We start from the raw sequence: 15,026 nt of genomic DNA on the forward strand, positions 1-15,026 counted from the left end.
TCCAGAGAGCTCCACTTCCTCGGTTTTATTGCTTTTGACATCTGTACATAAGTTGTGTGCTTAAACAAAACATCAACAACAGAAGAATAAAACAAAAAGACAAAACATTCTACACACGATTTACTTTAATCGATCATCATAACCACATTTGGGGCCCTTTTAAGGAGCTGATGTGCTTTGAGTATGACATGTTTAAGTGCCTAGAATGATTATTAAGAAACAAGCATTCTAGTAACAATGTTTATGATGAACAAATAATAAAGAATGTTATCATCCTTTTTTTTAATCAGAGTAATAATTTGAGTTTCCATGGGAAAAACAGAATTACAGGGAAAAGGTGGGCTTATCAAGTTGGCAAAGTTTATTTACCTATAAATCCACAATAAATATATATACATTGTTAAGAAACCAGATCTTAAAACAAAACCATAATAGCTCTAGATAAACAAGAGGCCCTGGGAGTAGGGATATCCTTCTTTTCCAAATACCAGATTTCTCAATTTTGTAAATTATTCACAATTTTCCGTAACTAGGAATTTTGACCAACTTTACTCTGAGGTTTAGGAATAGTTGAACAGTAGGACATGAGACAACCCTGCTTTGTGAATTTCTGTGTCAGAGAAACTACAAATCTGGTGACTAGCACAGCTTATATAGTATAAGTCTGAAGACTTGGACCCTGAGAAATTCCACTTTATAGCCATAGTCTTTTGGCTTCATTTCAAATGGCAAAGTTTTTTAAGGGGATCTTTTGTGACAAAGATCAGTATCTCTTTCATTTCAGAAATCTGGATTGTAGAAATCCAGATTTTCTCTCAGGAGTGAATAGCAAAAAGGAGATACCTTACTAATCTCAAAACTCTGACTTCAGATATATTCCTTTTCCTTTATACCCAAACTAAAGCAGTTAAAAAGGAACTGGGGCTTTTTTTCTTCTGGGCCTATCTTCTCTATGGAAACCACGGGCATCTATCTATCTACCTATCTATATAAATACATCTGAAAACTATAGGCATCTTTTGGTTGAAACCTCTACTGTGCAGTTCAGTATTTCTCACTTCGGGACTTTTGGAAATTTTGACTATGTGTATATTTAAATAATTCAGGTTTCTGAAGACTAGATCTGAATTTTGAACATTATCAGAACCATAATGAGCAGGTATAGTTTAATGTAATCAGTTTAAGCTTTGTTTTCTGGAATCTATCCTCTATGCTTCTCTTCTATAAAGAATATTTAAATGTAAAGTTCAAGTGATGACTTATTTGGCTGAAAGTAAGAAGAAAAGAAATTATTTAAGGTAATGATATTAACATAACAAAAAATTATGCATTAGAGATGATCTGAATTCTTAATTTGAGTTTATTTTTTCTCTTAATTCATCCTAGTCTGTCTGAAACTATATGGGTTTAAAAGCAAAGAGGATTTTTTTACATGAGCAATTATATTTTTTCAATAAAGAAGGTATAGTTTAGAGACTATGGAAGAATTTATATTTGAAATGGAGCTATATATAAAAAAGTATGAATGGATGCTAAATTTATTTTTCCTTAAAAATTAATTTATAGAGAAACATTTCTGAAAGTGAATTACACTTGTATCAGACTCCTCATCTCTGGTGTTTAGACCACTGAATATTTAGATCATTGGTCAAATTTTTCTATCAGAATCTCTGGAGGAGACCTAGGAATCTATAGTTGTTTACAGCATTTTGGTGAATAATAAATATTAAAGGTTTTAAAAAAATATAGGCTAGAGCAAGATCTCAAAAGTAGAGTTTTGGTAGTTTAAAAAAGATTTTTAGATTTTCTCAGGATTACCTGGGAACTTTCTTCAGTTTTTAAACCATGCCCTATAAGTGCTTATTCTATATAATTCAGTTTTATAAACTATCATTATTTACTTAAGTCCATCAGTCAGGAGATAACTCAATATACAATATAATACAATAGACACATTGATCAGAAGGCAAATAATGAAAATATAAGGGAGATATGTTTCCTAAAAGGGAATCAAGGAAAGTATTTAAGAGAATAGAATTTATAGAGCTGGTTTAATTAATCACTTTAGGCTTTTACCTAATTGCTATTTTCAAAAAGGCTATGGAATCAATGGAAATTATCTGGAAAAAAATACAGAGGGATTATAAGAGTTGTCACCTGATGAAAAGTGAAAATGAAAGTTATTTGTTCAGTCATGTCTGACTCTTTGCAAGCTTAGGGACTGTTGCCCGCTGGGCTCTTCTGTCCATACAGAATTATATAGAATGTGTACTCATGAATAATTTTGGTAGCTCCTAGTCCTATTCTGCCCTGAATAAGACACTGAATTTTAGTAGATTTTTAATTTAGTTTTGAAGAAGCCATACTTTTTTACTCTTCCTGGTGGTAATGCAAAATAGAAAAAACAGTGCACAACGATTAGAGAAAGAGCTCATTTCTGAGACAGGCTAAAAGTGGAGTGTGTTAGCTGTGATGGGTTGAACTACTTGGAGAGGTGGTTTATGCGTTGTACTATCTGTTTATTGTATGGTTCCGAGGGCTGAAAAAACCATGTGGGACAAGGCAAGCCTTGTCCTCTAAAATTTCACAATCTACTCTGAGAAGACAGTCAACAACAAGCACATTATTGAGAGAAATATCTGATAAATGCCGTTGGAGATCATTAAAATGGTATGATGTGATAGAAAGCAACTGGGCATCTACGTTAGAAATAGAGAATGAAATAAGTCACAGGTCTTAGAGCTCAAGAAGAGGCATAGACTCTGGGCATGAGTTGTGTAGGAACAGAATAAAAAGTGGGGGAATGGAAGGAAAAGTATTAAACATTTTTATGACATTTGAGAGTTATCCATTTTTCCTTGATGTCACCTTTTTAAAGAAGTATACTTTATCAATTAAAAATCATTTCAATCTTTTATTGCAATTAAGAATTTTACATTTTATTAGGTTTCACTTTAAAGCATTGGTTTTGACTGTGTATTAGTAAGTCTTCAAAGAATATACACCTGGACCTCTCGCTCAGTAATTCTCATATAGTAGATTAAGGAGGAAAGGGACCTCTGCATGTTTATTGAAAAGAAAAACAAAAATATCTCCCAAGTGGTTATGCTATGAACTCCCAAATGGAGCCACATTTTTAAATGGTTCATTAGTCTTCTAGGTTCAGTAGTAGAGCTACATATAATGGAAAAATTTAACTAAAATTTTTCTGACCCATTCACCCAAAAAGCATTTACTCTAATCAAAGAAATTAACCCAAAGTATGCCTGATTCTCCAATTATAAGTGGGTTGGAATGAAATAAGGAATGAAATACAAAGCTATTGTATATCCAGACCAATGACAGGACAAATTTCCAATGATTCTCAAATTGTGGGTACCAATTGGTAAAAACCTGGAAACTCGTTAGAAATGCAAAGTCTTATAGACTTAACTGAATCAGAAAATCTGGGAATGTGTTTTAACAAATCCACCAGGTGATTCTGACACTCAAGTTTGAGAGCTGCTGGCCCTAGGCAGGCACTGCAGTCATCCTTATATTAATCAACAAAATAGGTTTATTTACACATTTTAAAGTGATATTCCCTGACACTTGCCATGGACCACAGGGGTGTATGTACCCAAAGCACTGTCTGGGTATCAGCTCCATCAGTGAATTAATAATTATTGTTCAGATAAATAAAATTCTGAAGTTGACTGAACAGAACAGAAAATTATGAATTTCTTGATGTGTCTCTCCATTTCAGATTTTAACAGAATACAAAACACTTATGCCCCTGTTTTATCTCTTGCTATAACACACAAACATACATAGCATGTGGTTTTTGGCTCAATCCAAGATCTTTATTTTCACTGATTCTTCAAGATGTCTGCAGCAACCACGGCAATTTGGCCAAATGCTTCCGTGAGAGTCTGACTGGTTAGCTCAGAATATTCAGAATATTAGCATTCAAAGCTTTGACTGATATGAATGCCAGTAACTGCCTGTGTGGTAGACTAATGAGTGAACAACAGAGGAGATTATAGAGTTGGAAGAGCTGTCTTGCCAGTCCTTGAAACTCTTGGTGACCAGCCCTCTGTGGTTCTATTTACGAGCAATAGAATGATAACAAAGCTCTTTAATGTCTGGGGAAATATTGCAAAACTATGCTAATAATTTACTGAACTGGATTTTTCAATTAAAAGCAGAATACTTACGGAGCCATAGAGCTTCCCCTTCTTGTTCATGGCTAAATAATAGTTGCTGTTAATAGCTTTCACAGCAACAACTCCGATCTCCACTGAAGTTATCTCCAGGATACCTACAACATACAATTTAAAAAGGCTGAACTTAAAGAGTCACATATACTTAACTGAAAGAAATAAAGGTCAGAAGAAGCTATTGTTCATTTTTAATGGTTCCCAAATCAAAAAGATGGGGGGCAGGGGAACACACCTTTTCCACTTTGCCTAAAAACACAATCACTATGTGGGGAAAAAATAGTCTTTAAATGAATTCCCCTGCATTTTACTCTGAGCATGTAGGGGAAAATATTGTTTTAATTAAAATACTTCCTTTGCTAACTCTGCATTTTCAACCCTATAAATATTGAAACAACTGTACTCATCTCAGCCTAGATTTCACAAAAAAATTATCAGAGCACATATCTGTACTACGGTATTAAACTAAATCTATAGCATATGTCAATAATATGTCAGATTTACTTCAATCTGTAAAAACACTGGTAAACTATTACTTCTTTGTAGGACTCAGATAAACTAAATCTCTTGGCTGCATTTAACTGATAAATTTATTTTTGGCAAATGTGTTGACATTCTAAAATATAGAGAGACTAATCCCAATGTCCACATTGTCTTTAAAATAGCAGAATTACTAGTCTGGGTTGGGAGAGAATCCATCAATACTTTTGAAAGTTTTAGTTTCTTTTTTTCTTAGAAAGAAAGAAAAACTAAGGGGACTGGGAACTGATAGGTAAGAGATCCTTTCTCCTAATACACAAGTTTTGGTTAGTGCATTTAAAGATAATTTTCTCTGAAAAGTTGGTAGGTAAACTATCTACTTAAAATGTCGCCCTAGCTTAGGTAAAGAGACCTCAGGTACTATACCTGCTTCTTATTTTTGAACTCTTGGGAAAGCTGTCTCAGGGAAGAGAAGCACATTGTGATTAGCAAAGGCCTCTGAATCCAGATTGCATTTGAAGCCTGGCTTTGCAGTTACCAGTGAATGGCCACAGGAGAAGTTACTGAGCTGCCTATGCCTCAATTCCATTTGTAAAATGAGCAGCGTATTAGCACCTCCCTTCTAGTTTTATGAGGATTAAATGAAAGTACATGTAAAACAATTAGACATTGCCTAGAGCTCAGTGCCTTCTTGATTATTATGAGAGGAAAGTTTTCCTCTAACAGTCACAGAGTTTGAAACTTCTTCTTCAACAGGCTATGTAAATCCTGAATAAGACATACAAATTCCCACTAGCTTAGCCCATAAAATCAGAAAGCTAATATAAGTTAGCATTTATCCTGTACTTCCTATCATTAGAAACACCATTCTAAATGTGGTCAACATATTGTGTGCTTATACTTTTCCCAAAAAGAAAGAGTGTCCTTCAGACACGGACACCTTTTTTTCTTTTTCCACGTGCTGACAAGCCATGTTAGTCATGTTATGGCTAGTAGAAGGGCTTTCATGCCCCAAAGCAAAGCTGACATCACTCGAGGGACTTGGGCCAGACTACCTGCCATAGTCCATTCTGTTCTTATATCCTATAGGAAGCCTGTGACCTAACACAGCACACCTCCTCATTAATAGAGTGAGACAGATCTCTTTTGGCAAGCTCAGACAAGGGAAGAGTGTGAAGAGTGAAGGAGACAGTATCTGTACTTTTGTTCTGTCCTGTTTTATTGAAGTGTAGTTGATTTACAACGTTGTGATATTTTCAGGTATTCAGCAAAGTAATTCATATATATACGGTGTTGCAAAGAGTCAGACACGACTTAGCAACTGAACAACAACAATATATATGCATATATATGTGTGTGTGTGTTTCAGATTCTTTGCCATTATAGGCTATTTTGGGCTTCCCTGGTAGCTCAGACAGTAAAGAATCTGTCTGCAATGCAGGAGACCCGGATTTGGGATGATCCCCTGGAGAAGGAAATAACTACACATGTACGTGGGTGTCTTTCAGTTTCTTTTCCATTATAAGTTATTACAAGATATTAAATCAGTATCTGTGTTTTTGATATCCCATTCCTTATGCTAGTAGTTGTCTTCAAGGGACAAACACATACATTTATTTGCACATGTTAAAAAGTACTTTTTTCTACTTTGTTTCTTTAATTTTCACAATGGTCGTCTGAGGTAGGATTATTCTCAATTACAGATGAAAAGTTGGATGATGATACTGAGGTTTTATAACTCACACACAAGGTGAGAAAGTGACATAGGTCAATTATGAGGGACCCAACACCGATGTCCTCTCACTTTCAGATTGTTCTCGTCTCTGTCTCTGACTGTGTTGCCTTTCCATCATATTTCTTGCTTCTTCCTTGTTTCCACAAGGGAATTCTGCTGGAAAACCAACTGACAAAATGACTCATCAAGATAACAACTTAATAATGTGCTTTTCTTCCCAAGGATTTGGCATGCCATGGAGGATGATGTCTGAGTGTCAGGGAAGGAATTCTAATATGCTTTATTTATGTCACAAGCAGAAGATATAGAACAAGGCAATGATAGGAATCTGGGGCAAATATATATGCTGCTATTTGTTTTACCTGCCAAAAAAGGCAAGTAAGTAGTATCAGTAAATAATACGATAAGCCCTATATGTGCTTTTTAACCGGAAATTGTTAGAATGAAAAAGGTTGATTTCAGCAAAGAATTATAAAGATTTTTAAATGAGAACAAGTAGAATTAAACTATAGTAACAGACTGAGTTGGCAAAAGGAAAACTGTTCTGGTGAAATAAATGTTGGCAAATCCTCGACTGATTATTTCTGAGTGCACTGCACATGGTAGATTGTATTTATGCTCAGAAATGCTTGGGTTTCTTTTTGTTTTGCACAAAATAGGAACACAATATTCGAAGAATTCACCAATCAGCTAACCATTTTTCTTACTCTATAATCAGTTAGGGCTAGCTTGAAAATCTTCAGTATGCTTCAAAATACAAAGAGGAAGACCTGGATGATTTAAGTTCTTTTGAGTTCTGAAAATAAACTTTTTGATAAACCATATATCAGTAAGTCAGAATTCAATAATTTTGTGGGTAAAGGACAGTTCAGTTCAGTTCAGTTGCTCAGTCGTGTTCAACTCTTTGTGACCCCATGGACTGCAGCACGTCAAGCTTCCCTGTCCATCACCAATTCCCGGAGTTTACTCAAACTAATGTGCATTGAGTTGGTGATGCCATCCAACCACCTCATCCTCTGTCGTCCCCTTCTCCTCCCACCTTCAATCTTTCCCAGCAGCAGTGTCTTTTCAAATGAGTCAGTTTTTCACATCAGGTGGCCAAAGCATTGGAATTTCAGCTTCAGCATCAGTCCTACCAATGAACACCCAGGACTGGTCTCCATTAGGATGGAGTGGTTTTATCTCCTGCAGTCCAAGGAACTCTCAAGAGTCTTCTTCAACACCACAGTTCAAAAGCATCAATTCTTCGGTGCTCAGCTTTCTCTATAGTCCAACTCTCACATCCATACATGACCACTGGAAAAACCATAGCTTTGACTAGACTGACCTTTGTTGGCAAAGTGATGTCTCTGCTTTTTAATATGCTATCTAGGTTGATCATTACTTTTCTTCCAAGGAGCAAACATATTTTAATTTCATGGTTACAGTCACCATCTGCAGTGCTTTTGGAGTCCCAAAAAATAAAGTCTGTCACTGTTATCATTGTTTCCCCATCTATTTGCCATGAAGTGATGGGACCAGATGCCATGATCTTAGTTTTCTGAATGTTGAACTTTAAGTCAACTTTTTCACTCTCTTTCACTTTCATCAGGAGGCTCTTTAGTTCCTCTTCACTTTCCGCCATAAGGGTGGTGTCCTCTGCACATCTGAGGTTACTGATACTTCTCCCGCAACCTTGATTCCAGCTGGTGCTTAAAGGACAATGACTTGTTATGAATTTCTTTGAATATGCGAGTGACTTTCTAAGAAACTCAAGTCTAAAGGACTTGTCTATTTTTTTTTTAGAAAGAATCTCTCCCATGTTCTCTGTTCTTTGTTAAGGATGATCAAGTTTGCCTACAAAATACCTCTGGAAAGTATGTTTCAGAGTTGTCGCACTAATAACTTATAGTTCTATGGGTGTACGCTTTAATGCAATATTGAATGCCAATTGGACAGCCCCCTAGGGGAAAGTGAGAAACAAGGCAGGAAGTTGTTAAGAAGTAAGGGTGGGGAGTTGTCAGAGTCAAGGTATCAACCATCTTCTACTGACTCTAAGGATTCTGGCAAACAGGAAATATTTTATCTAAAAACATGTAACAGTTTAAAGAACATATTAGAAAAAGCCAATTTTAAAGCAAATTCCTTTAAGTAAATAATAGCAACATATGGTTTGAGTGATATGTGAAATCTTAATAATGTTTGATAATCTAATAAGAGTTATTGTGACAAAAAAATTAGCTCCTATTAATTGACAAAATCTACCTAATGATGCAGCATCACTGTAGTAATGGGGAGGATTTTGAAAACTGATGAATTCCAAATGGAAATAATCTGGACTTCATAATTTTCATGTAAATCAAGTTTTTTTTTTTTAACTTTAGGGCAAGAGTTATGTTTTGATGAATCACTGAATTGTCAATCTCATGATGCAGCCATTCAGAAACATTATTCCCAATTTCTGTCTCTCATCTATCTCCAGAAAAGAAGCATCTAACCTGTTTTTTCTCCAGCAATACACTGGACCAAGACTACTCTTTTTGGTCCATGATAATAAACAAGCTATTGGCCTAGATGGTAACTTTCTCCTTAAATAACTTTTCATGAATATAACAGGAAAAGGAAAGTAAACGTGATTTATTAGTAACAGAATGGATATATACAAGGGGGCAGTGAAACGCAAAAAAGTGGATGCAAAATCTGATTATCCTCTCCTGGATAAACAGAACTTGCATATATAAATCAATCCTGGAGATTATTTGAGTAAATTAATTCTGCTAGACTGTTCAGTTCAGTCAGTCGCTCAGTCCTGTCCGACTCTTTGCAACCCCATGGACTGTATCATGCCATGCCTCCCTGTCCATCACTAACTCCTGGAGCTTGCTCAAACGCATGTCCATCGAGTTGGTGATGCCATCCAAACATCTTATCTTCTGCTAGCATGTACTAAGCACCCATGTGCAGGGCTTGTGATAGCTGTCACTATGGAGGATGAAAAGACAGATGAGACACAATCTTTACCTGCAAGGAGTTTTTAAACTGGTTAGGATAAAGACAGGAAAAATTTAAGTAATTACAACACAAAGTAAATATGTTAAGTGCTCTATTAGAGATAAAATATGCTGCCACGGTTTTTAGTAAAGAAGTCATCCTGAAGAAGATGGTTGGTATTCGAGATGAAACTTTCAGGGGGTAGGATTTTAATAGGTGGGAACTGAGAAGTTGAGGGGAACATTTCAGGGGAGAAAAGTGAGTGATGAAAGGCATGGAGGAGCAGAAAGAGTTCGGTGTATACCTGAGCCGCTGTGGGCTCTCCCCACTGACTGCACTTTGTGGGGGACCCTCAGTACATGTAAGGGTTCTGCCTGAGTAGAAGTGATGCTCTCCTAGATGAGGAATGGACTTTTCAAAAAATGATTTGTGAAACATGGAAGCAGCTCAATAAATGTCACAGACTTATGAATGCAGAACTAGTCAAGTATAATTCTAAACATTGTAACACAAAATAGATTATAATGCTGTATATGCAGTTTGATAGTTTTAGTCAGTGTGCTGAAACATGTCATGATTAGTATGTTACACAAGTCACATCCTCTCTAAGCTAAATCTGTCTCTTTCCCATGAATTGTTCAGTGGCCCAGACAGATCTATTATATCCTACTACAGAAAGACCTATAGACCTCCTTGGCTTGATATCACATTTATACTGTATATCTCTGAGATTATGGGCCATACCCAATAGCATAGGCCTAACTGGCTCCAAATATGGTATTCAGTTTAGGATCACTCTGGGTCTATCTCCTTAATGGTGTATCTTTCTCAAAGAATCAGCAGCCATAGTGATCTTTTTAAAAAAGTTATTAGAAAGTATATAGTTCATAATATATGTTTAATATATATATTTATTGAATGAACAAATAAATCGTAAGTGGCTAGTCCAGTACTGGCTGAGTAGAGAAAAACTGGGTATTTATTAAATTTATATTTTTTTCTTTGACAGTGATCTTTGTAAAATCTTGAGATGAATTAGTAATTTCATATCCAAATAAAATGAAAATAAAAGTTAGAGGACGTGCCAAATGTATGCTTAACAGGAAAAGTTGGCGAATTATAAAGTATAAATGTTTAATATTACTTTTAGGCAAATTATAACAAAGTCAACAATAAAGGTTGTTTTATCTATTTAGATACTTCTCTCCATATTCTAGCAAACACTTGACTATTAGATTTCAAAAGCATTTTAGAGAAGCATACCATTTAGTCTGCACAAAAGGATTCACTTCCATATAGAATAATTTTCTTGATAACTAAAGTTTTCTTGGTAACTTTGTTAAAAAAATAACTTGGCCCCTATATCTTCATGTTCTTTCATTTCCTTCTTCATATATGGAGATATGTCTGTGTGTGTGTGTGTGTGTGTGTGTGTGTGTGTGTGTATGTGCATGCTCAGTCTTGTCTGATTTTTTGAGCCCTGTGGACTGTAGCCTGCCAGGCTCCTCTTCCATGGGATTCTCCAGGCAAGAATATTGGAGTGGGTTGCCATGCCCTTCTCCAGGGGATCTTTCTGACCCAGGGATTGAACCTGTATCTTTTATGTCTCCTGCATTGGCAGGCAGGTTCTTTACCACTAGTGCCACGCCAGGCAGTGAATATTGGATAGATATTTACTGTCTGCTGAGTCAGAATGGTGTGAAGTTAACTAGTTTTCTATACCTGAAGTTCTAAAACTTGAGGATATGCACCAGAATCATTTGGAAGTCTTGTTTAAACACAGATGTTTTGGATTTTTGATTTGATAGATCTGGGGTAGGACCAGAAAATTTAAATTTCTAGCAATTTCCCAGGCAGTGCTTATTTCGCTTGTCCCAGGACGACACAGTGTTCTATGTACTACATTCAGAGACAGAGCAGGACTCTGATATTGAAAAAAAAGCATTGATAGAAACACACGCATAGAAACAAAATCACAAAATAATGGTAACAACTTAACGTCAAAGCAAATCATTAAAGAATGTGGAAAGAAGCACTGAGTTTTTCTTTTGCTTGTTTTTTATAGGTGTGGGATTCAATGTCTGCATAAGTGAGATAATGTAGATTTAGAGTTTACAAACAAATATAGTATACTGTTGTCTGTGGTCAGTTCTTTGAAGACTTACAATAATGTTATTAGCAGAATCTTTATTTTCTTCTCCTCAATAAGGGTATGGAATGCTGGTGGAAACTTAAGTGCCTTCAACTATTCCTAAAGAAGTATTTTATAGGCATTTTCATAGGGTAATTGTATTGGCATTGGACACTCTAAGAATTAAATGATTGTATTGTTCCCTTAAAATTGTGCTGATGGCCATGAAATTGTTACAGATTTGTAGGGATCCCCTTGATCGCCCACCCTCTAGAATAATCTCACTACCTTTAAAGGGATGATACCAGAGTGGGCTGCTCATTGATCTAAAGCTGGTCCCCCTTGTACTATTATAGACTCTGGCTGCCTTTTCAGCATAATGCAATAGAGATATTTAGTTTCTCTATCAGCCACAGTTCTTTCAGATACCCTTGACAGTCTTTTAGAATTGCATACAGAAACAGGACCTACATTAGCAGAAAATCCTTACCATCCCTATATAATATAATGAGATATACCTTTGCCAATTTGCTACAACACATGATGACCTTTTACATTCTCATCTAGTACTTCAAGTCAGAGGCTAGCTTGGTCTGATTGATGAGTAAGGTGGCAAATTCTAAAATATTTCTCAATTTAAAGCTATATTTTAATTGACTTATGCTGTAATTTAACCACTGTCACTGACCTAACACTAAAACTATCAGAAACAATACAATCTAGAGACTTTATTCCCTAGTTATAAACAAATGTTAAAGTGTGTTCAAGATTCATCTCATTATGATATTTTTATTACAAATGAAATATGACTCTGAAGTTTTCCACATTGATCATAAGTCAATAAGTATTTGCAGATGACCATCTAATGTGGCTCTTAATGACACTGTGCTAGATCAATAGATTTAGTAAACTTAATATTTTCTAAGTTTTTTCCTCATTAGCAGAGTTTTTTGTTTGTTCTTTTAACTTTATTGAACTGTATCAGGACATAGATAATTATTGTGTGTTTTCAGATATTACCTTCTGTGTTCTTAGGATAGATCTATATTGACATAAATTACATGTTTCTAAGGATAAGAATTTATTTGAAATTCCTGAGTATTGTACATAGTAAGTACTGATATAAATTTAACTAACTGCAATATGAGGAAAAACAGTAAGCCTAGTAGGCCCAATTTTGCATGAAATAAAGACCTAGAAAAACTTGTGTGCCCCTTGCTCTACTTCCAACTGCCAGTAATCCTGAAAAAAGAACAGTGGAAATACTTACATGTTTGAGTCATTTGCTATGACCTAAGATAATTGACATTGGATCCCATTTTACAATGGAATAAATGGTGGGAAATAGCATAAAACAGAAAGAGTTTAGAAAGGGAGGCTGAAGATACTCTCAGGAAAATCCAGCACAATTCATTTGATTGGTAGGTAATAAGGCCATAATAAGGCAAAGAGTAAATATGGAAAATATTTCTTCTTGAAAGGTGAACTTTATTTCTCTGTCAGAGAATATATATAAAGTTTTATAAAACTATTTATTTTTTTTTCATTTTTTCCCATTTCCTTTAGCAAACTAATTCTTCCAAAAAAAAAAAAATTCTGAAATGTTAGAAGTCCTGATTTCTTGCCTGGGCTTGCAATCACAGCCTACTTTGTCCCTACTCTATTATGTCTTGTACATTTCACATTTGGGGGAAAAGCCTGAGGGAAACCTCATGTGGTTCATGTCTCTTCACTGAGCATTGCAGGGAAGGAAAGTCTGTCATTCCATGTAGAAATGTTGGTCTAAATACCAACCATATTAAAATAAAGGACAACCCTGCCATCTTACTGCTGCTGGATAAATCTACAGACAATGCAAAATAATACTAGAAACATGTTATGTACTAGAAAAGGCCAGCCAACTCCTTAAATTAGATCTACTATGATAAAGAGGTTTTGGTAAGCATATCAAATGTGATATTTCTTTCTTCCAGCCCCCACATGAATTGTCATAGATTATTTTGAGAAATATTTTTGGTTCAAACAAAGCTTCTGATTAAAGATTTTAAAGCCTCAAAATTGGCTAAAATTACTAAATAAGAAAGCTCCATGTCATTTATTTTTGTGAGGAAAGTTCAGGTCATTTAAGGCTTAAGAAAAAGCTAGGTCTTAGTAAATTGTAGAGTCAGAGAGGAGCTTGATGAAATCTAGAGATTGTCTGGTTTATCTCTTTCCCTTCTGTAATAGATGACACCAGGGGACCTAGGGATATCCAGGGACTTATCCAAGCACCTCTAAAAGATTACTTAGAGCCTGAAATATATAGTTAGTACATGTTCTTTCTACTACAACATGAGGCTCCTATAAACATTTAAAAACTGTTGGCAGCCAGGCAAAAGTTTTCTATCTACTTAATGTTTTATAGACTAATTTATCTTGCTCATTACACAGAAACAATTCATTCTAGTTGAGCTTGACCACTGAATTTTATTTATAAAGTAAGAAAAAATTTAAGAGCCAACATAAAGGATTAGAGGAATTGTTCCATGACATATTTTGCTAAAGGATCACCATGTCAGTATAATTACTCTGAAGTTATTCCTATAAAATGTCTATCACATTTACTAAATTTAAATAATTTTCTTTAATACAACTAAATGTAATACCTAAATATCTTTTTCCCTCAATTTAATGAAAAGAATATAATGGGTTTGTAGAGCACATCTTAATGTTGGATTTCTAGTAAGAAATAGTCTGACTTGATGCATTGAAGTGTTCACAAACTAGCTAAGAATAAATAGCCCTGAGTAGCTTAAGCTACTTACTGTACAACAAGTTTTAGAGTTCAAGCATATGGCGCACTTTGAACATGTATTTTGTAAATTAATAAAGCTTTGGCATGATATGGAATAGTATATAATGTTTCTTTATTCTTTCAAAGATTCTTCCCATAGTTACTTAGATAGTGGATAGTTATAATAGTAAGAAATACAAACATGACTATTTAGAATGTACATTTTTATTTGATTATGCAAAAAACATTTTACCTATTTATATATACTTGTCAAATTAAAACATTGACTCATTTGCCAGATATAAAATTATGCATTTCTATAACTCATCATATTGCAATAAAGAATTCTGGCTTCTGCTGAAAAGGGAAAGTTTAATTAAGATACTCAGGGAAGGTCATGGTTCTCTGGACTTTGACCAAAAAGATGGTGGAGGTGGTGGTGGTTTAGTCGCCAAGTCATTTGCGACTCCTGCGACCCCACGGACTGTAGCCTGCCAGGCTCCTCTGTCCATGGGATTCTCCAGGCAAGAATACTGGAGTGGGTTGCTAATTCCTTCTCCATGTATTAAGGTAGAAGTGATTTTATCTCCAAAGTTCATGAAAATGCCCTGTTATTTTCCACACAACTGGTAAAGAAAACAGGTCTCTCTCAGGTTGGAAATGGAGAAAGACGGTATCACACATTCATTTCTAGTCACTAGTAATGCACACAGCCAGTATTTTGCAGGGTACATTGGA

At 35.2% G+C, this 15,026-nt stretch overlaps 1 protein-coding gene across 1 annotated transcript in view; it reads right to left on the reverse strand.

Moving 5' to 3' along the window:
- FGF10 (fibroblast growth factor 10) overlaps positions 1-15,026 on the reverse strand; it is a 91,487-nt gene that overhangs the window by 1,737 nt on the left and 74,724 nt on the right. Inside the window, 1 exon segment of the mRNA XM_020899047.2 lies at positions 4,197-4,300. Within this exon segment, the coding sequence (XP_020754706.2) occupies positions 4,197-4,300 (104 nt within the window).

Source organism: Odocoileus virginianus, chromosome 14 (assembly GCF_023699985.2).
Source record: "Odocoileus virginianus isolate 20LAN1187 ecotype Illinois chromosome 14, Ovbor_1.2, whole genome shotgun sequence".
Taxonomy (NCBI): domain Eukaryota; kingdom Metazoa; phylum Chordata; class Mammalia; order Artiodactyla; family Cervidae; genus Odocoileus; species Odocoileus virginianus.